At 42.7% G+C, this 25,408-nt stretch overlaps 2 protein-coding genes across 9 annotated transcripts in view; one reads left to right on the top strand and one right to left on the bottom strand.

Moving 5' to 3' along the window:
• Positions 1 to 1,935: 1,935 nt before the first annotated feature.
• jakmip3 (Janus kinase and microtubule interacting protein 3) lies at positions 1,936 to 22,006 on the top strand. Of its 8 annotated transcripts, none has more exons than XM_068568858.1 (24): positions 1,936 to 1,994; positions 3,913 to 4,116; positions 4,187 to 4,429; positions 4,909 to 5,148; positions 5,714 to 5,914; positions 7,422 to 7,535; positions 8,391 to 8,546; positions 8,766 to 8,903; positions 9,104 to 9,139; positions 10,726 to 10,797; positions 10,932 to 11,036; positions 12,331 to 12,459; positions 12,577 to 12,660; positions 13,688 to 13,750; positions 15,738 to 15,836; positions 16,136 to 16,234; positions 16,598 to 16,657; positions 16,888 to 16,953; positions 17,312 to 17,380; positions 17,707 to 17,784; positions 18,764 to 18,997; positions 20,280 to 20,345; positions 20,426 to 20,485; positions 21,531 to 22,006. In XM_068568858.1, the coding sequence occupies exons 2-23, from the start codon at positions 3,979 to 3,981 to the stop codon at positions 20,474 to 20,476; spliced, it is 2,541 nt and encodes an 846-aa protein (XP_068424959.1). In that variant the 5' UTR covers positions 1,936 to 1,994; positions 3,913 to 3,978; the 3' UTR covers positions 20,477 to 20,485; positions 21,531 to 22,006. The 8 variants fall into 8 exon arrangements, with proteins under 8 accessions (XP_068424959.1, XP_068424960.1, XP_068424962.1 ...); XM_068568859.1 differs by having other exon boundaries at positions 1,942 to 2,308; XM_068568860.1 differs by lacking the exon at positions 1,936 to 1,994 and adding an exon at positions 2,685 to 3,227 and having other exon boundaries at positions 16,598 to 16,651.
• A 1,705-nt stretch (positions 22,007 to 23,711) lies between these two features.
• Positions 23,712 to 25,408, bottom strand: part of LOC137780684 (uncharacterized histidine-rich protein DDB_G0274557-like) — a 2,199-nt gene continuing 502 nt past the window's right edge. The window contains exon 2 of the mRNA XM_068568853.1: positions 23,712 to 24,453. Within this exon, the coding sequence (XP_068424954.1) occupies positions 23,712 to 24,453 (742 nt within the window). The remainder of the gene's footprint in view (positions 24,454 to 25,408) is intronic.

The following is a 25,408-nucleotide window of genomic DNA, read 5'->3' as shown; positions in this document are numbered from 1 at the left end:
ACACCAGGTACACAGCCTAAGGGTTCAGGTAAATTGCTTGGAGGTTGCCACGGGCCACTCTGGGCCCGCGGAGTCACGAGGGGTTAGGTGTCTTGCTCAAGGACACTTCCACTTGTGAGCTGCAGGCAGACCGGGGATCGAACCGGGTACCTTGTGGTATCCAGACAACCGCTCATCCTCCTGAGCTACAGCCGCCCCTTCAAAGAAACAACACTCGTAACCCGACTATAAATGACATGCAGTCTCATTCAGGGGATCTCTGCTGTGTATGTCTTGGCCTTGAAATATCACTGTGCACATTTGGAGAAAATCTAATTCAAAGTCTGATTTTCACCTTTAAGGATCTGCTTTTATAGCTGTTAGAATATTGGACCATTAGAAAAAACAACAACCCTTTTAATGATCTAATTTTAGAGCTGTTTGAATATTAAAAGATTGTGAAATTAGGAATATCATTATTTCTGCTGACATTAAATTCAATTATCTATCTATCTATCTACATCAGGGGGTCAAACTCATGTTAGTGAAGGGGCCACATGCTGCCCATTTTGATCTCAAGTGGGCCAGAGACCATTGAGACATCGGTCCTCTGTGTATCTGCCTGGCTCTCCTCTGCAGATTCCCTTGCTTTGTGACACGTTTGTGACACCGCTTTCATGACGTCATCCATTTTTAACCACTTCCAACACAATAATACCAGTGTTCTTGTGCACAGAGGCTGTGGTACAATGGTTTTCATGTTAGTCCCATAAGCAGAGAATCGGAGGTTCAAATCCCAGCTCTGCTCCTTATGATTTTTTTAAAAATGTTTTTTTTGGCAGCAATTAGCAAGTAAGTAGCTGTAGCATATGTCACAGTATGCTTAGTGTAAAATTATTCACAGTACCTCTGAAATACTGCAGTTATTTTTACAGTAATAATCAACAGTATTATTTTTAACAACAAATCCTGGACTACTGTAAAATGTATCACTGTATTCATTTTAATACTGTAAATGAATAACAGTCAAATAAAAAATTCTTTCAAAAGTAATTTATTGTAATACTTTCAAAAAGTCATAAAATGTTACATTTGTGTGTGTATATATATATATATATATATATATATATATATATATATATATATATATATATATATATATAATGGTCACCATTATATAGATAGATTTAAAACAATACTTTTTCATGGCATACAACATGCAAAACAGAACAAACGAGATTTTGTATTTTTCTCTTTCTCTACTTTTATTATTTCAAATTGTGTGTTAATGTGTTTTATTTTCACAGTAAATGGTAAAATGCAATAAAAGCAACAACAATTATCCTGAATTGAAGAAGTGCAATTTTCCCAATCCTTAACCCTAACCTTTGAACAGTTTAATTTACTCAAATGTTTAATACATATGTTGGTCCTCATCAACAAAGTGGGAAATAAAAAAAACAAATGTTTAACAATCTCATGATCAATAAACCAGGATCAGAGTGTTATGGTGATGACGATGAAGATGCAATGGCCCTGAGTGCCCAGCAGAGGGTGACAGACCTTTGATGGTTCAGCTCCGTGTCACACTGAAGGATGCTGGGAGGAAGAGGAGGATGACGCCAGCAGAGGCTGCAGAGAAGCTAAGCATCAACATACAAATACTGACAAGAGCTAAATGCTAACAGAGACCGACAGACTGAGAAAAAGGCAGAGAGACAGACAGAAACAGATAGGTGGAAGGAGGCAGATGCCGGCAGCGCACACACACACACACACACACACACACACACACACACTGACACACACTGACACAGAGGGGGCTGTAGTGGAGCTTGCTGGTTAGCATGCTCAGAATATATGTATAACCCATAGACACACACACACACACACACTCTCTCTCTCTCTCTCTCTCTCTCTCTCTCTCTCTCTCTCTCTCTCTCTCTCTCTCTCTCTTCTCTCTCTTTCTCTCTCTCTCTCTCAGCTATGCAGTGTCTGGGGCTTCCTATTGGACGGTGAGTGATCTACATCTAGTAATCTGTGGGTGCTCAGTTAGGCCTGTGTGTGTGTGTGTGTGTGTGTGTGTGTGTGTGTGTGTGTGTGTGTGTGTTTGTTTGTTTCATGGTGATAGTGCTCCCATGGGAATAATCATTGAGAGTCAACTGCCAGACAGCGTTGGTTCTTATCAACATTACATATATTATACAATCACATAGTACACATACAAGTACTACTGATACTGCTATAGAACGAGTAGTGCTGATACTGTCACGACCGTGTGTGGTGGGGCTGAGACTCAGGTGCAGATGAAGAAGGGACAGGATGCAAGGTAAAAAAAAAAAGCACTTTACTTAGTCCAGAAAACAACCAAAACAGTAGGAGCACTTGACACGATACACACACCGGTACTGAATGAAGAACTACAAATGACATATGACGACTGACAGGGGAAAACAGGGAGGTAAAGGAGAGGGGAAGCACAGGTGGGGGGCATAAACTATCAGGGGGACAGATGAAGAGAATGAAGCAATCAGAGGAGATCACATAACAATCAGGGTTACAGAGCAAACAAGCCAAACTACACTCGTGGCTTCACGTGACAGATACCGCTACTACTAGTTACGCTATGTGTACTATTACTGCTACTACTTTCCCCAAGTGTCTGTCCAGGGGCTTGTCTCACGAAGCTGGATTTCAGCTTTGCGAGGTAACTTCTGGAGTAACTCTGGATTAACTCTGGATTAACTTCTGGATTAACTCTGGATTAACTTCTGGAGTAACTCTGGATTAACTTCTGGATTAACTCTGGATTAACTTCTGGATTAACTCTGGATTAACTTCTGGAGTCACTCTGGGTTTTCCGTCTCAGGAAGCTGGTTCACTTCACTATCTGGGTCCGTTGCCCTCGGTAACTTACGCTGAACCTAACCGGCTCCAGCAGGTTAAATTCCCGGATAAGATCTCAGCGGGGACATGAGACGCCTCCTGGCCAATCACTGCCCTGGAAACAAGACACGCCCATTTCTACAGAATCCTGTGGAGGAAGGACAGGACAGTAAGAGCAGCGCTCTGCAGAGAGCGTGTTTCCTGACGGCAAAACCATCCGTCATACGTGAAGCCTGGAAGATATTATAATAACTCACTGAGCGCTTTGAACCATGTTCCTGTGTTTGTTTTAACTGCTCTCATGATCTTTTAGCTCCACTGGGGTTTCAACTGAAATGAGGTTAAGTTGGTAAAACGAAAAGGTAATCAAAAAGTGATTTAATATTACAATCCCAGTGATTTCTGCATTAACAGAATCGCTGGTTTTTTTCCCAGGATTCCTTGCGGCTTCTGGCCGCTGCAGCAGTGTTGCTTTCTGCTTTGTGCTTGTATTCTTTCTCTATATTTTTCATACATTCTTAAGATCGTTGTAAAATACGTTGCTCTCGGCTCCTTCACGGTGCACGATTGGTCTAACGGAGTTAACTCCGCCCCTTTCATGTGCACGAGCACAGATCTACATGAGACACTCCTGGGTTGACTTAACCAGTTGATAACCGGCTTCCTGAGACCAAAAAGCGAGACCGCGGACATCTGGTTAAGTGCAGCTGGATAACTGAGGGAAACCTGAGTTTGTTACCCAGCTTCATGAGACAGGCCCCAGGTGTCAATCACCACAGTGTAGATAGTGTAACTACTTGTCTTGCAATACTCAGAGTATTTTATGTTTCAATATTATGTTATAAAGGAAATGCCATGTGATAGATACATGTACATCAACTTGTAACATGTACATATGTTCATATGGTAATGTTCGCTGGTTTGGATTTCATTGAATAAAACAGCACAGAACCCTAAACAGGTTCAATGACAAGAATAAAAGCAGAGGAAGCAAACTTGACCAATCACATTCTCACGTTGTCGATTGTTATTTGTGTGCGTCCACAGGTACGGATGTCGTCAAGCTTCTGATTGACGGACAGCTCTTTGTGGGGGCGGAGTCTGGTGGCGGTGATGATGTCAAAGAGAGGAGCAGGGGGGCGAGGGAAGGGGGAGCGACCTGATGCCATGGCAACTCTTCAAGCAGCCAATGAGGATCTGAGAGCCAAGCTGACGGAAATCCAGATCGAACTACAACATGAGAAGAACAAGGTAAGGACTACAAATCCCAGAGTGCCATTGGGATCACTTTGAACTACTGCCGATGTTAAACTGATCACAGGTGAGCCGCCTGGAGAGAGAGAAGAGTCAGGAGCTGAAGGCGGAGCACCACCGGGCGACAGTCACCGTGACGGAGCTGAAGACCAAACTCCACGAGGAGAAGCAGAAGGAGCTGGCTGTGACCAGAGAGACGTTACTACGGCAGCACGAGATGGAGCTGATGAGGGTCATCAAGATCAAAGATGGAGAGATTCAGCGACTAAACGGTCTGGTGCTGATGCTGCGGGATGGATCTACGGACAAGGTGATGCATAACTATGAAAGTTAGTCTTCTGATGATATTGCCTAAAGGAAATATATATATAAGGAGAATACAATGGGTCCAAGCACAGAGCCTTGTGGGACTCCATGCCTACCGTTGGAGTTCATGGAGGTTTTATCATTTACTATCTGAGATCCATCTGATCAGGATTTGAACCAGCTTAGTGCGGTTCCTTTAATTCAAGTGAAATGTTCCAGTCTCTGAAACGGGATGTGATGGTGGATAGTGTCAAAGTGTGATTTCACTCCTCATCTTCTCATTCTTTAGGTGAAAAGGATGATTTAACTATTTTTGTCTTTCTTCAGTAGCAGATGATAATTTACTCATCTATTCTTTCTCCAGATGTGAATGGCAATTTAACTGTTCTTCTTGAAAAATAGAATTTTACTCCTCCTTTTGTCTGTGTTCACGAGTGAAGAAAACTTTCTGAATATTTAAGAGTCTGTCCCGTCATTCTCCAGGTGAGGAGTGCCCTACTAGCCGAGGTGGAGGAAGCAAGGAGGAGCTGGGAGGCGGAGCGTTGTCGCCTCCAGCAGGAGGTGCAGGAGCAAAGAGGAGCAAAGAAGAATGCTGAGGAGGCTCTGACATCGGCACAACAGGCTGGCCAGGCCCGAGCAGCAGAACTGCGATCAGCTCATCACCAACACCAGGAGGAGCTGAACAGGACCAAGAGAGACTGTGAGAGGGAGATCCGCCGACTGGTACGAGTCACATGACTGTGTGTACACACATGTGAATATGTCACAACGAGTGTGTGATTTTAATCTTTCACCCACAATGACCTCCATGGACAGACTAGACAACAAAGACTGGCACTATACAATGAAAAGACTGTTCAAACAGAGACTGACACACACAGAACACTTTGCATTTACAGATTCAGCAGTGTCTCACTTTAACTTTAACTCAATAGAAAGCTTCTGTTTCAGGCAAGTCATAAATAAGTATATTGGTATCCGGGTCCTGTGATTCATAGTGTTGTACATTATTATTATATTGCTGCTCATACTCATGGTCCTGCTGTGGCGTTGGTCACCTCTTTGGGTCTAATTGTCCGGGGGTCTATTCGACGGGGGTCAGGCTGTGCTCAGGTTCATGCACGTCGAGTTCGGCCTCAGCCTTAACCTGTGTGTCTTCCTAACCTTGTTGCTTACCTGTCCGACTAATCACATCCAACCTAACCCGCCTAACCCCATCTACCTGTCTGTCTCTAACCTGTGTACATGTCTGTCTTTCCAACCTGTCTATCTACCTCTTTGTATGCAGATGGATGAAATTAAGTTGAAGGACAGAGCTGTCAGTGTTTTGGATAAAGCCCTGGGGCTGCAGGCTGGACACGCCCACCGCCTCCAGCTGCAGACTCAGGCTGCTGAGCAGCAAATTGCAGCCCTGAGAGATGCACAGAGGGTTGGACTGTACCACCCTGGTCAAGCCCTTAACCCCACCCCTAACACTGCTCCTCACACCGTAAGCTCACCTCATCCTGCTCCTACTGCATGAACTACATTCACATCATGTCACATTTTAAACGTTGCATATTAACTGGGCGTGCTGAACTTTGAACTTGAAGTCATAGCATTTCACTTCAGAGTCCAACTTCTTCAGAGTCCCCATGACCACTAATCCAATAGATTTGAACCATCCTAACACTCACACCCAGTACAGACAAGTGAACAATGTGGTTCCCAGGATCACACGATTCACTGTTCACATAACCTGTAAAGGCAGAAGAAGTCACATGGTGAAGGGAACCAATGAAAAGCTGGATCAAACATCAGATGTTTAGGATGTCCCTTACTTCCAAGTCAAGTAGGAGTGGCCACACATCGATTCCCATTGCAAGATGCCACAGAAAGTGACAAATACTTTGGTAATACTTTATAATAGCTTCACACTGTTTACATTAGTAAAGCATGAGTAAACACGTATCATTCATAAAGCATTGATCCAACATGATCACTCATTAGTAACTCATTAGTATGCTCTTCATTAGTTATACATGTTTCATTCTTCATTAATAAGCCTGACTATTATGCATTTCATGATTATGTTTTCATACTTTATAAATGATGGATTCCCCATTTGGAAATTAAGTAATATATACTGCAAACCAATTTTGAGAGACTTCTGGATGATAAACTAATGGTTAATGTGCTTCATGAACGTGTTTTATACTGCAATTCATGATTATTCAGTAGTTATTAGTTGTTGGTTAAGTATTAGTTAAGTTTGTTGCGCGACCTCATCTAAAGTGAGGTCTATCTATGCTTTACAAAGCATTCATAAATATCATGTTTATTCAGTAGTTATTAGTTGTTGGTTAAGTATTAGTTAAGTATGTTGCGCGACCTCATCTAAAGTGAGGTCTATCTATGCTTTACAAAGCATTCATAAATATCATGTTTATTCAGTAGTTATTAGTTGTTGGTTAAGTATTAGTTAAGTATGTTGCGCGACCTCATCTAAAGTGAGGTCTATCTATGCTTTACAAAGCATTCATAAATGTTATTGAAAGACCAGCAGTGCTCAAAGTGATCACAAGTCTCAGTTATCTTCTCAACAGAAATAGAAACAACTCAAAGTGATAAAGAACATTTATATGATGGTGATGGGGTCGATGCCCATCAGTGGGATGAGTGTTGAGTATGTCTTAGTTTGCTGGCACATGCATATTAATGATTATAAGTACCTAGCTAGCTGTGACTTGTTTGTTAGCTAGCCAGCTAGCTTAGAGGTCCTGAGACAACACTCAGTTGTGAGGAGACTCATCCAGATGAAAGCTAGATACTCATAATCAGTTCAAAGTTAGGTCAACATGCTTCTTGTAGCTTGTTTTCTAAGAGTCATAGAAGGAACCTGAAATGTCTCTGTAATAGAACAAGTTTTTGGTTTGTGTGTGTGTGTGTGTGTGTGTGTGTGTGTGTGTGTGTGTGTGTGTGTGTGTGTGTGTGTGTGTGTGTGTGTGTGTGTGCAGGCTCAAGAGGAGCGGGACACGCGGAGGTTTCAGTTAAAAATTGCTGAGCTCAGTGCCGTCGTCAGGAAGTTGGAAGATCGGAATGCTCTGCTGTCTGAAGAGCGAAACGAACTGGTAAACTTTCTACTTTCCATTGACATAATGCAGGCCTGAGTCCCATGTCCTCACAAAGTATACATGTCCTCACAAAGTATACATGTCCTCACAAAGTATACATGTCCTCACAATATATACATGTCCTCACAAAGTATACATGTCCTCACAAAGTATACATGTCCTCACAAAGTATACATGTCCTCACAAAGTATACATGTCCTCACAATATATACATGTCCTCACAAAGTATACATGTCCTCACAAAGTATACATGTCCTCACAAAGTATACATGTCCTCACAATATATACATGTCCTCACAAAGTATACATGTCCTCACAAAGTATACATGTCCTCACAATATATACATGTCCTCACAAAGTATACATGTCCTCACAAAGTATACATGTCCTCATAAAGTATACATGTCCTCACAAGGTAATAATGTCCTCACAAGGTAATAATGTCCTCACAAGGTAATAATGTCCTCACAATACATACATGTCCTCACAAGGTAATAATGTCCTCACAAGGTAATAATGTCCTCACAAGGTAATAATGTCCTCACAATACATACATGTCCTCACAAGGTAATAATGTCCTCACAAGGTAATAATGTCCGCACGATATATAAATGTCCTCATAAGGTAATAATATCCGCACAATATATAAGTGTCCTCACAAGGTAATAATATCCTTATAATACACATGTCCTCCTTCCCAAGGTGTAAAACCCAAAGTGGTCCTCACAAAGAAACACACACTCAACATCATGAACCTGTTCTCTGGCTGTATTTGATGTACTTTGTTTTTAGTTTTATCTTCTGTATATTTGTTATTATTTGATGTACCTAATGTTGTCATGTTTTCTACAGCTGAAGCGTCTCAGAGAGACAGAGAGTCAGTTTCTTCCTCTTCTGGACAAAAACAAGCGTCTGAGCCGGAAGAGCGAGGAGCTGGCGCTCGCGCTGCGTCGCCTCGACAACAAGCTGCGCTTCGTCACGCAGGAGAACATGGAGATGGTGGCGATGGTAACCACACTCTCTTACGTAGCTATGGGAACCGGAGAACAGTGTGAAAGTTGTAGCGACTTCCTGTTGTTGTTCTTGGGCGCGACCTCTGACCCCCGCTGGTCACGAGTATTAATACCTGCTAACCCGCACAGGGTACAACACATGCATACTTATTCATGTATTTCAATGTATTGGAACACAGAAATTGTGTGTGTGTGTGTGTGTGTGTGTGTCCAGAGGAGACCAAGTTCTTTAAACGACCTGGACCGGAGCCACTCCACCAGTTACCATGGTTACAGCCAGGATGAGCGGGAGATGGAGTTTCTACGTTTACAAGTTCTGGAACAACAACACGTCATCGAGGACCTATCCAAGGTACTAGTACTACTACTACTACTACTACTACTACAATACTTCATCAACAACTTGTCCAAGGTACTTATACTACTATTACTATTATAACTACTACAACAACTTGTACTCCTTCTCGGAGTACTTTCTTTCATGCATTTCCTTCTTCCAGGTTGATACTAAAATAGTTTTTTAGTGTCTTAAATAAAACTTTATGTTTTCAGGCTCTGGAGACAGCTGGTTATGTAAAGAATGTTATAGTGAGTATTGATGAGTACTTGTACTACTACTACTACGATGTATACTTACACTCTGCTACTACTTTACTGTGTTAGACCGAGGTCCGTTATGTCATTCATTGTCAAACATTTACAAGGTGAAGATATTTCCTCAAAGATTGCGACTAAAATCAGCTAATGCAAAATCATTCATACTCAACATTTATAAATTACATACTGAATATGTACATTAAAACCTCTTAATGTTCGTGTGTACCGTCCACGGGATACGCACACGTGGTTTTTACATGTTTCTTACATAACTATTACATTGTAAATGTCATATACAAGTGCGTGGGTGCTGAGGAAAGCGCCAGCTCCCATCCGTCTAGCCAGCGTAACTGCGTGGCGCTGCGACACCCACAGCAGCCACAGCTCACACATTTGTCCAGACAAAACCAGCAAATAGGCGATATGCAAATGCAGGAAACTCACCAATGAAGCCTCATTTATGATCCATATATCCATAGCAGTCCAACAAAAACGATCTTCTTACCTTGTAAAAAGGTTCAATAAACAAAAAACAATAGCCCAAAGCATATGCTATCTCCATAAATATCCAGGGACAAGTGTTGGACTGGTGTTGCAATGGTCAATTCAGCTGGAGATATGAAACAATATTTCCGTGTTTAAGGCTGTAACTCCAGTCTCCTTTGCAGCACAGACGTAAACATGGACTCAAAATAGAGGCTGAAGCCTAACCTTTCCAATGAATCCTCACTTGAGCCAAAAGGAGCTTCATGTCCTGACTGACAAGCTACTTTGGCCAATGAGAGTCTGCAATGAGGAACAGGGTCTGCCTATTCTTCCATGTATGGGACAAGTTACATGGGACCTGTTCCGTGCCACAGCTCTGATGACAGGCGTGTCAGATAGCCAATGAGCTGGCCTAAATGTTGAGTACCAGTGAGTGGGGGTGGGGATATGCAGAACAGGCTCAAAGAGGCCTGAGAGCAATGTGGAGCTGCACAGCCACAGTTTGTCATTGATTTAGTATGAAAATGCATTTTTCTCTGTGTCAGCAATACTTATAGTAAATACAAATAGTACATTTATAGGTTTGCAAGACTTTAAGCCTTTTAATAGATATAAAGTACATATATATAATGTAGATTTTTATTCTCAAAATGGAAAAACGTCTAAATATTTTATTAGAAAAACATGTGTAAAATATAAATTGTCTGCATTTTCTGGATCTTCTTTTAGATTAGACTGGATTAGGCTTCAGGCTATGGTTCCATTGTGTTGTTTAGTTTATAAGTCCCAGTCATAGTCATCTGCAGGCATATATTTGCCAATAAATGTTTAGGCGAAAATTAAAATCGTATATTTATTATTTTCAAAGTTATAGAACTCAGTGTCAGCAGCACTTAAAGTGATTAAGACTATTGAGGGCGAAAAACTTAAGAGTTTTTTTTTTTCAAATGATACCAAGACCATGAATTTAATCCAAATGGTTCAAGTACAGCTTGCAATTTACTTTGGATTTTATTTAAGCGTTTTCGTTCTGCAAATGTTCATCGAATGAAGGATTAAATGAATGACTGATGTCATGTGTGTATCTCCAGGAGAGAGACGTGTTACTGAGATCCAGACGTCAGGAATCCGTCCGGAGGAAACGGACCTTTAAAGCATGCCGGGTAAGAACGTCTTCACAAGTTTTCAAACGTGTCATCTCTTCATCTTCTTGTTCTGCTGTTCTCTTGTTATCCTGCTCTATTGTTCTACGGTTCTCTTGTTATCCTGCTCTATTGTTCTCCTGTTGCTCACACAGGTCATAGAAACGTTCTATGGCTATGATGAAGAAGTGTCTGTGGACTCTGATGGATCGTCTTTGTCGTTCCACACTGACAGAACTCCTGATACAGAACCAGACGAGGTACACAAAACCACCTGGACCCTGTTTAGGTTTCTGCTGGATCCGGATCCATCAGAGACCTAAACAGGGTCCAGTTGCATCGTTTACTGAATTAAATCTTTTCTTCTCCCTTTACTTGGACTTCATAGCAGAATTGTCACGGATTATTTCAGGCAGGACCGCAGAGCGGACACGGAGCAGAAGAGTGTAGGAAGGGGTTTCATTCGCAGGTCTGGAATGGGTTAGGGTTAGGGTTCTTCTTCCCCGGAGCCTCTGTGCTTCCTCTCCTCAAGTTTCCTGCATCCTGTATGTTACGATGTGTGATGGCGGACCAGAGAATGGAAGGAGGAACTTGTTTATTCTCAGGGAAACAGGTATGGAGGAGCAGTCAAGGGGGACAGCAGACTGACCGGTGAACCGGGAGGATGGATGACCGCGAAGAAAAAGACAGAGGCAAAACAATGAGTTTACATCTCGGATCTAAACTAGACACCAGCCTCTCCCAGGTTCGTTGGGAGAGCGATCTGGCGAGTGGATGAAGAACTGGGGTAGATATACTGCAGGGTGATTACTGGATTGAAGGCAGCTTAGCTCTTGAGCAGGTGAGGTGAGCAAAATCAGAAGGGCAACGCCCTCTACCACACACAGTGCAGGCAGGAGGCAAGCCCTGCCGTGACACTGGATCCTGCCTCTTGTCCCAGTATCCTGTCTCCTGCCTCCTGCCTCCTGTCCCGGTATCTGGTCTCCTGTCTCCTGCCTCTTGCCCTGTATCCTGACTCCTGCCTCTTGCCTCCTACCTCCTGCGTCTTGCCTCCTGCCTCCTGCCGCCTGCGTCTTGCCTCTTGCCTCCTGCCTCTTGTTCCAGTATCCTGACTCCTGCCTCTTGTCTCCTACCTCCTGCGTCTTGCCTCCTGCCTCCTGCCTCCTGCGTCTTGCCTCTTGCCTCCTGCCTCTTGTTCCAGTATCCCGTCTCCTGCCTCCTGCCTCTTGTCCAGTATCTGCTGCTGATTGGACGCACCGTAGCACCGTAGAGGCGGGTATTTGAGTGGATGTGTCTGATGAGTAGATTGCAGACAGGTGTTGGATATGGAAGCCACACCCACGCCACACAGAACACAGAGGGGAAACACCCAAAAAGTGACAACAATATTCTTCTTTGTCTTTGTTCAATGTCTGTGAAATGTTCTCTTTCTTTGATGTGTTGTGATGTCTCTACGCCGTTCTCACAGAGCCCAGGACCAGCTGGTTCCAGACCAGCAGCTGGTTCTGCTTCTACTCTCACTGGTTCCCTTACTGGCTTGTTTGTGTGTTTCAGATGTGTGTGCGAGAGGAGGCAGAGTTTCGTTACCGTCAGCTGACTCAGGAATATCAGGCGTTGCAGCGGGCGTACGCCTTGCTGACGGAAACCAGCGGAGTCCACTACGACGCAGAGAAGGAGATTAAGGTCAGTTTGATGATTCTATTCTGTGTAATGAAGCAAGGCACCAACAGGTTGATGGTTCTATTCTGTGCAATCAAGCAAGGCACCAACAGGTTAATGGTTCCATTCCCTGTTTTACAGACCAGAGAGCAGTTGCTGACTGAAATCAGTCAATATCAAACCAGAGTTGCAGACCTGGAGTCCGCACTGAAACAACAAGGACTGGTAACACACACACACACACACACACACACACACACACACACACACACATACACAGACACACAGACAGACAGACAGAATCATAAAATTATAGCTATTTTATAATTTTATACATATATAAAGATTTAAGGGGTGGTGCACGGAGTGCGCGATCATCTGTTAAACTCTACAGTTGGCGTAATGACAATTTTTGCGCGCCACTGATATATATATATGTATATGTGTGCAGTAACAGATGTATGAACAGACATAATAACATCTATAATTGAGTATCATCTGCATAACAAACACAGTTTATGGTGTGTTTCCCGATAATATAGCTAAAAGGAAGCATGTATAAGGTGATTAAAATGGGTCCAAGCACAGAACCTTATGGAACTCTGTGACTAACGTTGGAGTTCATGCAGGCTTCATTGTTAACTACCTGAGAGCCATCTGATGAACAGGATTCAAACCAGCTTAGTGCAGTTCCTTTAATAACAGTTGAATGTTTCAGTCTCTGGAACATGAAGTACCGACATAATTTATTTGTAAATGTGTGTATCGACCTTTTTTTTTTTTTTTAAAGAAATGACTCCTAATATTATATTATAATATTCTTAGAAATACATTGAATAGACATTTAAACACTATAGCCCTTCTCCAAATATATGAAAGTAAGCCACCTTACCGCTTTTAATTATGCTATCTTATTTTTGCACTCAACTCCATTTCACACCGCCGGGGTTGCAGCTGAACAGATAAGATTAAAATATTATCAAAAAAACAAGAATAGCAAGAGGGAGATAAAGACCCCCAATCGGCCAATCAATCATCGAATGTCTGTTGTATGAATCCAAAATGAACAAGAAAACAATTGGTTTTGTTTCAATATTGCAATTTTTGGAAACATTTGTCTCTGAATGACCAATTAGATTGCTTGGTAAGAACTTATTTTTATATCATGTCTCCTGACACTACTGTCTGTCTGTCTGTCTGTCTGTCTGTCTGTCTGTCTGTCTGTCTGTCTGTCTGTCTGTCTGTCTCTCAGGATGTGAAGTGGGTGGAGGAGAAGCAGGCGTTGTATCAGAGGAATCAACAGCTGGTGGAGAAGGTGAAGAAACACATGAAAAACACGTTGATATATATATATATATATATATAGAGAGAGAGAGAGAGAGAGAGAGAGAGAGAGAGACAGAGAGAGAGAGAGACAGAGAGAGAGAGAGAGAGAGAGAGAGGGAGAGAGAGAGAGAGAGACAGAGAGAGAGAGAGAGAGAGAGAGAGAGAGAGAGAGAGAGAGAGAGACAGAGAGAGAGAGAGAGAGAGAGAGAGAGAGAGAGAGAGAGAGACAGAGAGAGAGACAGAGAGAGAGACAGAGAGAGAGAGAGAGAGAGAGAGAGAGAGAGAGAGACAGAGAGAGAGACAGAGAGAGAGAGACAGAGAGAGAGACAGAGAGAGAGAGACAGAGAGAGAGACAGAGAGAGAGAGAGAGAGACAGAGAGAGAGACAGAGAGAGAGAGACAGAGAGAGAGACCGACACATGTGATTGGCCACAGGGCCCGTGTGACCAGTGCACGTGGTGTGCACTGACAATAGGTTTGATATATTGCTATTTATAGTTCGAAATGATAATAATAATGAGTGCAGCGGTGCTACGGTGCGTCCAATCAGCCTAACCATGTCAAGCTGCGACCAACACAGCAGCCAACATCTCAGCATTTGTCCAGACAACAACCAGGAATTAAACAGTATGCAAATGCAGGCAACTCACCGATGACGCCTCATTTATGATCCAGATATCCATAAGAGTTCAACAAAAATGGTCTTCTTACGATGTGAAAACGTTCAATACTATATATAGCCACAGTATCTCATTGAATAAGTATGAATACTTATAGTATATTTACTTATAGTAAATATAAATTGTACCTTTATAAGTTTGCAAGACTTTAAGCCTTTATATATATATATATATATATATATATATATATATATATATATATATATATATATATATATATATATATATATATATATATATATAAAAATATATAGGGTTAGGGTTTATATATATAAATAAATATATATATATATATATATATATATATATATATATATATATATATATATATATATATATATATATATAATGAATATTATTATTCTCAAAATGGAAGAACGTCTAGATATTTCATTAGAAAAACATGTGTAAAATATACATTTTCTGGATCTTTCTTTAGATTAGACTGGATTAGGCTTCAGGCTATGTTCCATTGTATTGCTTAGTTAATAAGTCCTAGTTATAGTCATCTGCAGGCATATATTTCAGAAATGCTTCAGTTGTTTCTTTCAAAAGATACCAGGACCATGAACTTACTCCAAATGGTTCAAGTACAGCTCGCAGCTTACTTTGGGTTTTGTTTAGGCCTTTCCTTCCTGCAAATGTTAATCAATCACCAACAGGTCAACATGCATTGTGATCGGTCAGTGAAGATAGAGTCTCACCTAGAAGCCAGAATCTCAAGACTTACTGACGACCTCTTTCCCACGGAGGTTCATGTGCGTGTGAAATGCTAATTGTGTTACTGTTTTATACATTTACAGTATTGAATCATAAACTAGCCACAGCTCTGTAGTTGCTGCTGCACCTGGGGCTGCTGCTCTCTGCACCAAGGTGCACTGCTGCTGCATGTCCTGTCTGCATTGTGCAGGGTCAGTGTGGCAGTTTTGTTGATAGATTTGGACAACATGCATTGTTGTTGACCTGACGGGTTGTGCTCTCTCCTTGCTGTGCTGCATTTCTTCCTCTGTGGTGCTCAGCCACCGGCTCTAAGTCAGCTGGGAAAGGCTCTGGCCGAAAGCGTCACGCCGGCTCCGGTCGCTTTAGAGCGCCGTGCTCGGACCTCGCCGCTGCCCGGGCCGTGGATGATGTTGCTGTGACTTCTCTGCCGGCCGGAGAGGGACGCACTCCCAGCTCCTGATGCGACTGTCCATCGTTGCTCTGTGCTCAGTGGATCCGTCCACGTAGAAGGTGTCAGGGGTCTGCGGCGCCTCACATCTCGCTCATAGCGTCTCTTTTTTTTTCTTTTCTGTTGCAGGTGAAGCAAATGGAAGGTGAGGAGCTGCAGCTGGAAAACGAAATTCAGGACGTCAGAGATCAAAACGAACTGCTGGAGTTTCGGATTTTAGAGCTTGAGGTAAAAACAGACAAATACAAACAACAATCCCATCAACAAGTTCTAACAGCCAGACAGATGTAAACAACATATACAAACAACGTAAACAAGGTAATGTAGTCAACACTGACAAAAACAACAACAAAAACAATATTAAAAAGTTATAACAGACGACAGTAAAACATAAATAGCAGACATAAACAACCAAATAAAACATATGTAAACAACAATAACAAGTTAAAACAGACATAAACAGCATACATTTAAAACACACTAATGAGGGTATCTCTGTTTCTATGGAAACCATGTTTACTGTTCAGGAGAGGGAGCGACGCTCGCCTGCTATTAACTTCCAACAACTCCATTTCCCAGAAGGCCTCAGTCCCCTACAGATCTACTGTGAGGCAGAAGGGGTCCCTGTGAGTAACACTACACCTGAGTACACCGGTAAACACACCCGAGGACACTTTGGGCCGTTGTCATTTTCTAGTTTATGCATCCTCGATTCCTTTCCTTGCCTCTTCTCCTAATGCTAAGTCCTGTTCGCGGGTAACACTAGCAGAGGAGTCGAGGAAACGGTCATCAAACCAAGAAACATTGTTGTCTTGCAGTGTCATTTTAAATAGACGTTTAATAAATATGATGTAGCACAGCTGCATCATCTGTGATACATCATATGTATACATACACACCCACCCACCCACACACACACACACACCGACAATCACCTGAGCTCCCCCGAGTAGTTACTGGTTTTCCTGACTCGTGTTTATTTCTCTCAGGACATTATGATCAGTGACTTGATGAAGAAATTGGATATTCTGGGAGATAACGCCGTAAGTGTATGTTGAATTTAATTTGTACATGTATGTGTTTTCAATAGTAAAATCAATCATTTTGGATCTTTTGAAGCAGCAGATCTTAGTTCAGTTGTGTTCAGTTGTGAACATGCTGATGAGAATGTACTGACATTGTGTGGACGTGTCATTGACAGGTTGTTATGTTGCTGTATTCTCAACATGTTGCTGATATAATTCTACATTGTTGACGTGTTGTTGTTGTCTCCTTGCAGAATCTGTCCAATGAGGAGCAGGTGGTGGTGATCCAGGCCAGAACCGTTCTCACGCTAGCAGAAAAGGTAACGGCGGTCTGTGGCCCTGCCGTCCTTCCAGGTCGGTCTACCCGACACTTCAGACCTCCTGCTGAGCCGGACAGCTCGTCATGCTTAGTGCTGCACCTGCAGAAGGACACATTCAGGCCCTGCCACCAATTTGTTTTTGTATTTTTGTTTGAATCATATACACACAAATTATTTGTCAACACGTTTATTTGTCTCATTCGCCCATCTAGTCTCTATTTCTGTTTTTAGTTTATGTTGTTTGATGTTTCTCTCCCTGGAAGAGTCCTGAAGATACAAATGCTCTGAGTATGGGCCATGAGCCATCTACCTCTTGTGCTCATGGTATCTCTACCCGTCTCTCTCTCTCCCCGGTCAGTGGTTGGAGTCCATTGAAGTGACAAAAGCGGCTCTGCAGCAAAAGATGCTGGACATTGAAAGTGAGAAGGTAAAACAATCTACTTCACCCTGTTATCTAACAAGTTGAACGTATAAGACAGAAGGAACTAGTCATTGAATAGGTAGTGACAGCAGAGACGGATGAAGCAGGAACATTTGGTGATTGTTTAAACGCTGAACCAACGTGAAAGATAGATTTTAAATTTGGTACATAAACGACACACAAACTCACAGCAGATGTTGTTCTGATCGTTTCAAATGGATTTACTTCCAGTGGAGGAAACAAGAAGTTACTTTTTGGATTCCCAGTAAGTCTGACAGCAGATCGGCAGCAAAGCCTCTAGTGACCTTTGACCTCTGCGTGTTGTTCACCAGGATTTATTCAGTAAACAGAAAGGCTATCTGGATGAAGAGTTGGACTACAGGAAGCAGTCAATGGACCAGGCTCATAAGGTAAGTAGCAGCAGAAGAAGAGACAAGCAAGTGATCATGAACCAGAGAAGTGTGCGGTGCGTTATTTTAAAGTCGTTGCACAAAAGTGATTTACTTAAGCCAAAACAAATATAAAAACCTACTCAGAACGTCCAGAGTCCAGAATCCTGCACAGTCCAACAAAAGACACGCATGCACTTCCTGCTTTGCATTTCACGAGCAACATGTTTGTTCATGATGTCATCCAAGTAAAGCAAAATCCATCAAGAATAGAAGTATAAATTTGCAATTGGATACACTTCTTTATTCCCTTTTCAAGATGGCTTCTGTACATTACTTGACATCCTATGAAATGATCAAAGGATGTCAAGCATTATCTCATTGTACCTGGAGAGACAGGCAGACGTACTTACACTACCCCTTAACTCCATTCTGCTGTGGAGGCCATCATGTTTCTGGGATCCACCATCTCTCAGAACCTCTAGTCGGCTTCCAACACAGACACCATCAGGAAGAAGAGGATGTACTTCCTGCTCCAGATCAGCTGGTCCAGTTCTACACCTCAATAATCCAGTTTGTTCTCTGCACATCACCACAGTGTGGTTTAAATCAGCCACAAACAGGACACAAACAACAGTTGAGAACATGATTGGTGGCACTCATCCATCTCCAGAGTCAGGAAACATCACTGCAGACCTTCAGCTTGTCCCTTCTTGGAGACTGCACAACACTCAACGCCAAAACAACCAGATAAAGAAGTGTCTCTTCCTGCAGGCTGAACACTGAAATTAGTCAGTAATCTTTCATAGCAAATTCTATATTTTTGCATAAATACTTACTGTTAGCGTGAGGGTTATGTCGGAAACATCAAGTCTACATAAATGATAGCAATGGTTAACTCGGGTGTACAGGGATAAAACATACATATAATAAAGCACAGTTATTCCTACTTCTATTTGGATAATTTCCTTGTCTTGAAATGTTTGTTTTCCTGACACAGAGGATCCTGGAGCTGGAGGCCATGTTGTTTGAGGCTCTGCAGCAGGAGGAGGAGTTCAGGATGGAGGGATTAAAGATGGAGCAGGGCCGTCTATCTGAAACACTGACGGAAGACGAGAGGGACGGGCTGAGGAGAGCTATGGACCAATGGAAACGTTCTGTGATGTGTGAGCTGAGGGAGCGAGACGCCCAGATCCTCAGAGAGAGGATGGAACTACTGCAACTCATACAGCAGGTAAGCTCTTAAACAACAGGGACACTTTTATTATGAGCTCCTCCTCACTCTCCAAGTTCTCGTACTCTCATGAATCAATACCAGAAACACTCATGTGACATAACAAAGCCTGTCCTTACAACAATAATAATAAATACACATTATTTATATAGCACTTTTAAAAACAGGGTTTACAAAGTGCTTCCACTGACAAGCAAAGCATAAACACGACTAAGTTATTGATTCTGCAGCCTTAGCTCCTTACAAGAGCATGTGAGTCCATTTTACATGTTTAAAACACAATTCGACCATAAATATTAACATAAACCATAAATATGACTCGAGAGTACTCCAAAGTGACTTGAAAGAGTTCCCCAAGTTGTGAAAATATACATTTTCATATCATATCATGAAAGCTTACGACCTACAGAATCCACCAAATACCGCCAAATCCCTCCTGAGACAAAGCCTCATCAGGATATCGCCCACATTGCATCTCTTTCCAGTCAAAAAACTGAAATATAACTTACTTATGGATGAAGCAATATTCCACACAGCCTTGCTTGGTGTGTGTTGGAGCATCTGCTTGAACAGAGCCCCACTGTTGTGGAACCAGAGGCGTTCAAGGTCCAGGAAGAAAAGACTCTGTCTCTGCTCACGGCTCAAAGGATACCGATCGCCATGAGGCACTTAAAATTGGCCGATACATTTTCCCTATACTTACACATTAGACTTATCTGATATTTTGCTACGCTTCTTGTCTCGCCCTTGTGGCAGTGTTTGATTTTGTCACGATTATGGTCTTGAATTCCTTGTATGCGTTCATGATCATCTCCTGCTCATCAGCGGAGAAAAAAAGAGGCTCTTGATTTAAGTTTAAAGAGTTTATTTGCCGTTGTACTGCTAGAACATCGTTGTTTGTTTTGAGGACAGACACAGGAATTTATCCTGATTACTGAAGTTTGGTTCCAATTAACAAGATTGTTTGAGCGCGGATCAGCTTTGAGAAACCGAGATCGCCTGACTTCAATCACCGGGTTAATTTAAGCTGCTCATAGGACATGTGATCGATGTAGTTGAACCAGGTACGAGGAACGGGGCCTAGGTACACTCTGACCCAACAGGTACACACTGACCCAACAGGTACACACTGACCCAACAGGTACACACTAAACTAAAAAGTACACACTGGACCAACAAGTACACACTGGACCAACAGGTACACACCGAACCAACAGGTAGACTGTCAAATAACAGACAGCTGAGTGTTGTGTATTGTTGACACGATGCTTGTGTTTGACAGAGGAACAAGGAGCTGGAGGAATGCATCGAAACACAGAAACGACAGATTAAAGAGCTGGAAGAGAAGGTAATAGAAACTTCTCACCACCACGGTAACACACTGTTAAAGATTCCTGTGACTTGACTCTCCGCTTCTTTTTCTTCCAGTTTCTATTCCTGTTTTTATTCTTCTCTTTGGCCTTCATCCTCTGGTCCTAACAGCAGCTGGTGAGTCAAACAGGTGTTTACTGCCGTGCAACTCATCTAAAGGCAACAGCAACTTCAGGGCAATAACTTCTACCCCAGGTGCTGGAGGTATACAGAGGTAGCACATAATGTATACATCCTGTGTACCTGGAGCTAACTCTGTATACCTTCAGTATACTGAAGGTATACAGAGTTAGCTCCAGGTACACCAGATATACTGAAGGTATACAGAGGTAGCTTCAGGTACACAGGATGTACTGAAGGTATCCATTGGTTCATTTTATGTGTAACCCAGGTACACAGGATATATCACAGATAAAAAGAGTGTACTAAAGATATAGAAATTGTACAAAAGGTATAACTGTATTATTGTGTAATACAGGTACAAATGGTAAACAAAAGGTATACTGGTTGTAACGAAGGAATATAGTGTGTATTAAAGGTATATAGGGAGTACTAAAGGTGTACAGGGTATAATAAATGTATACTGGTGGTATTGAAGTTATATAGGGTGTATTAAAGGTATATAAGGTGTACAAAAGGGATATGGAGTGTATTATAGGTATATATGGTGTAATCACGGTACATAAGGTTTATAAAACGTGTATACGGTGTAGTAAATGTATACAGGGTGCAATACAAGTATACATGACGTAATAAAGGTATATTGGGCTAACAAAAGGTATACGAAGTGTAATAAAGGTATATGGGGTGTATCCAAAGTCGACAGTGTTTCCTATCACTGCCTTTTATCTCTAACCCTAACAAAACAACTGTTAATCAATCATTAAATTAAAGGGGTGGCTGTAGCTCAGGGGGATGAGAGGTCGTCCTGTTACCACAAGGTAGCCGGTTCCATCCCCAGCCCCCCCACAGTTCACACGTGGAAGTGTCTCTGAGCACGACACTTAACCCCTCGTTGCTCCCCGGCGCCTCACAGGGCCACTGCTCCTTCATCAAGGACGGTCAAATGCAGAGAAGAATTTCCCCAAGGGGATTAATAAAAGTGCATGTTGTTATGTTATAAATCAATGTAAAGGTTTTAAGGTTCCCTTCTGTGTTTTAGTGTCTGCAGGCCTCCAGAGTCCAGCTGCTGAACATTCAGCAGGGTCAGCTCAGTCTAGATCAGACCGAGCAACTTGAAGATTCACAAGGACTCAGGGTATAATACAGCAGTTGACAGACTGAGGCATGTGGGCTTCACTGCCCACTGACCTGCCGGACAGATCTGTACCCAGCTGTCAGCTGACTTTGGAACTACACAGTCCCTTTGAAGGCAAAGCAATGGACGGCTACAGATTGATGTGTGTTTCGATTGCAAAACCACAACCGGCAACATGCTTTCTAGCTCACTGTGAGCTACTATTGACCGATAACTTCTGGTGCAGACACCTGATATGCAGCTGACGACACACATTGTGGCCTGATGAGGCCCGCTGGACTAAAGTGGTGCTGGACTCCATACAGTGTGAGATCCCTACACTTGACTCCATACTGTGTGAGCTCCTTCAACTGGACTTCATACAGTGTGAGATCCCTACACTGGACTTCATACAGTGTGAGATCCCTACACTGGACTTCATACAGTGTGAGATCCCTACACTGGACTCCATAGAGTGTGAGATCCCTACACTGGACTTCATACAGTGTGAGATCCCTACACTGGACTCCATACAGTGTGAGATCCCTACACTGGACTTCATACAGTGTGAGATCCTTCAACTGGACTCCATACAGTGTGAGATCCCTACACTGGACTTCATACAGTGTGAGATCCCTACACTGGACTCCATACAGTGTGAGATCCCTACACTGGACTTCATACAGTGTGAGATCCCTACACTGGACTCCATACAGTGTGAGATCCCTACACTGGACTCCATACAGTGTGAGATCCCTACACTGGACTTCATACAGTGTGAGATCCTTCAACTGGACTCCATACAGTGTGAGATCCCTACACTGGACTTCATACAGTGTGAGATCCCTACACTGGACTCCATACAGTGTGAGATCCCTACACTGGACTTCATACAGTGTGAGATCCTTCAACTGGACTCCATACAGTGTGAGATCCCTACACTGGACTTCATACAGTGTGAGATCCTTCAACTGGACTCCATACAGTGTGAGATCCCTACACTGGACTTCATACAGTGTGAGATCCTTCAACTGGACTCCATACAGTGTGAGATCCCTACACTTGACTTCATACAGTGTGAGATCCCTACACTGGACTTCATACAGTGTGAGATCCCTACACTGGACTCCAACTGATGAAGACAACTGTTTTTCATGACATCAGGTCTGCCAGAGCTGCAACAACTGAACCAAACTAAGCAACGGTCTGATCTGAAGAAACAAGGAAGTCTGAAACGGGTGTAAAAACTGGTACAACAAATATGTAATGTATATGTGTATATGTACATTATATATTTGTGTGTGTGTGTGTGTGTGTGTATATATATATATATATATATATATATATATATATATATATATATATATATATATATATATATATATATATATATATATATAAATACACACACACACACACAGTTTGGTTCATTTTCATATCAGATTAATGTTTTCTTCTTCAGTTAAAAATGCTTCTGAGCTTTGTTTATTTATCAGGGCTCAGAATTTTACTCAACATCAATTTGTTGGTTCAATATTAAATCCCTTTAGTTGTATTCTTAATTTTTAAAAACATGATTAACTTAAAATGTCAAGTATCTTTTCTCAACACGATGAATTCATTCTTTTGAAAGCTAGATCCTGCTCTTTTCCTTCTTTTATTTCAGATAATATTTTTCTATTTCAGTCTGAACTCAGTGAACATTCGAACAGTTTGATGTGATCCAGTCCACTAGTCCACTGGTGCAGAATGCTGTGTTCACACCAAAAGAGATGCTCTACTGGTGTGGTTTTACTTGCTGGACTATTTGTGGTTTATTTGCTTCATTCACGCCGGAAAGCGTATTGAGCCAAGTCAATAGTTTTGTTTATTTGAAGAAAAGATTTGAACCTATAAATTGGTTTTGGTGTTGAATTAAAAAACAAAATATAAATACATGTATGAAAAGTTTTTTTTTTGGCTTGTGTCAAGTCTCTTTACATAACAGTTCAAATATCCAAAATCTAAGCAGTAAAACAAATAGAAGTAAGAGCACAGTCACACATTAAAAGCAGTTCTAAAGGTGTGTGTCTGTGTGTGGCAGGTCAGTAAGGTGGGGGGGCCTGATCATGGAGGGCTTTTTGGGTTAGGAGAAGGAGTTTGTAATGGATGCGTTGTGGGACGGGGAGCCAGTGGAGGTTCTGGAGAACAGGGGTAATGTGGATGTCGGTGTGGTTGTGGGTGTGGTTGTAGGTGTGGGTGTAGTTGTGGTTGTAGGTGTGGTTGTGGGTTAGGGTTGTGATTGTGGTTGTAGGTATGGGTGTGGTTGTGGGTATGGGTGTGGTTGTGGTTGTAGGTATGGGTGTGGTTGTGGGTGTGGGTATGGGTGTGGTTGTGGGTGTGGTTGTGGTTGTAGGTATGGGTGTGGTTGTGGTTGTAGGTATGGGTGTGGTTGTGGTTGTAGGTATGGGTGTGGTTGTGGGTGTGGTTGTGGGTGTGGGTATAGGTGTGGTTGTGGGTATGGGTGTGGTTGTAGGTATGGGTGTGGTTGTGGTTGTAGGTATGGGTGTGGTTGTGAGTGTGGGTGTGGGTATAGGTGTGGTTGTGGGTATGGGTGTGGTTGTGGTTGTAGGTATGGGTGTGGTTGTGGGTGTGGGTATAGGTGTGGTTGTGGGTATGGGTGTGGTTGTGGTTGTAGGTATGGGTGTGGTTGTGGTTGTAGGTATGGGTGTGGTTGTGGGTGTGGTTGTGGGTGTGGGTATAGGTGTGGTTGTGGGTATGGGTGTGGTTGTGGTTGTAGGTATGGGTGTGGTTGTGGGTGAACAGGTGGGCAGCAGAGTTTTGGATGTGGTGAAGTTCATTGAGGATTCTGGAGGTGACGAAGACGTGGATCAGGGTTTCGGCAGCAGAAGAGGAGCGTGACGGGCGGAGACGGGCGGTGTTTTTTAAGTGAAAGAAAGCAGTTCTAGTGAGGTTTTTGGTGGAGATGTAGAGCAGTGGTGCTGGCCTTGGTGGAGATGTAGAGCAGTGGTGCTGGCCTTGATGGATAATATTGCCAAGAGGGAGCAGGTAGAGGATAAACAGAAGAGGACCGAGCACTAAGCCCTGGAGGACGCCTTGAGACAGAGCCGGTGGAGGAGGTGCAGCTGCTGATGCTGATGTCTGTCTGTGAGATATGATGTGAGACAGGAGAGAGCAGTTCCGGTCATGTTGAGGGACGATTCGAGGCGAGAGAGGGGGATGCTGATGCTGTCGAAGGCTGCGAGGGAACTCTGTAACCCTCATCTGTTGGAGAAAACAATAGAATAAACAATCGAGGAAACAAAAGTCTTTATTCTGTCACACTGGAAGTGACTCTTCAGTTTCACATGGGAGCTCCATGTGACCTCTTTGTTACGGTGTGTGTGTGAGTGTGTGTGAGTGTGAGTGTGAGTGTGAGAGAGAGAGAGAGAGAGAGAGAGAGAGAGAGAGAGAGAGAGAGAGGAAGAGAGAGCCATGACAGGAGGAGAACTCTCCTTCAGCGTCTTCAGCAGTAATGAGCGCTGACCTGTGAGCATCAAGTCGATAAAGTCAAACAGTTAACGAATGATGATGTCACGTGATGATGTCACGTGATGATGTCACGAGCACCAGGATGCTCCCCACTTGATGAATAACAGCTCACAGTATTCTGCAAGAACAGATGGTTGTGAGGACGAATTCCTGCTTCAACAAGGATTCAAACCAACAACGTCTAATGAGGATGGGATTCAAACCTCCGGCTCTTATTCTCACAGCTTCAGCAGGACTCATTCCTCCTGTCCATCTCAGTTTGAGGTCACAGT

This window comes from Clinocottus analis, unplaced genomic scaffold (genome assembly GCF_023055335.1).
Source record: "Clinocottus analis isolate CAN_PGR_092001 unplaced genomic scaffold, fCliAna1.0.p SCAF_82, whole genome shotgun sequence".
Classification (NCBI taxonomy): domain Eukaryota; kingdom Metazoa; phylum Chordata; class Actinopteri; order Perciformes; family Cottidae; genus Clinocottus; species Clinocottus analis.
Note: the sequence above shows the minus strand (reverse complement) of the source record. Positions and strands in the feature narration are given on the sequence as shown.

Bases quoted from the DNA above. Each gene is read 5' to 3' on its own strand.
- jakmip3 (XM_068568858.1), top strand. From the start codon at position 3,979: ATGATGTCAAAGAGAGGAGCAGGGGGGCGAGGGAAGGGGGAGCGACCT. The intron at 7,536-8,390 runs GTAAACTTTCTA...TGTTTTCTACAG, and splicing joins CTGAAGAGCGAAACGAACTG to CTGAAGCGTCTCAGAGAGAC. The intron at 8,547-8,765 runs GTAACCACACTC...GTGTGTGTCCAG, and splicing joins ACATGGAGATGGTGGCGATG to AGGAGACCAAGTTCTTTAAA.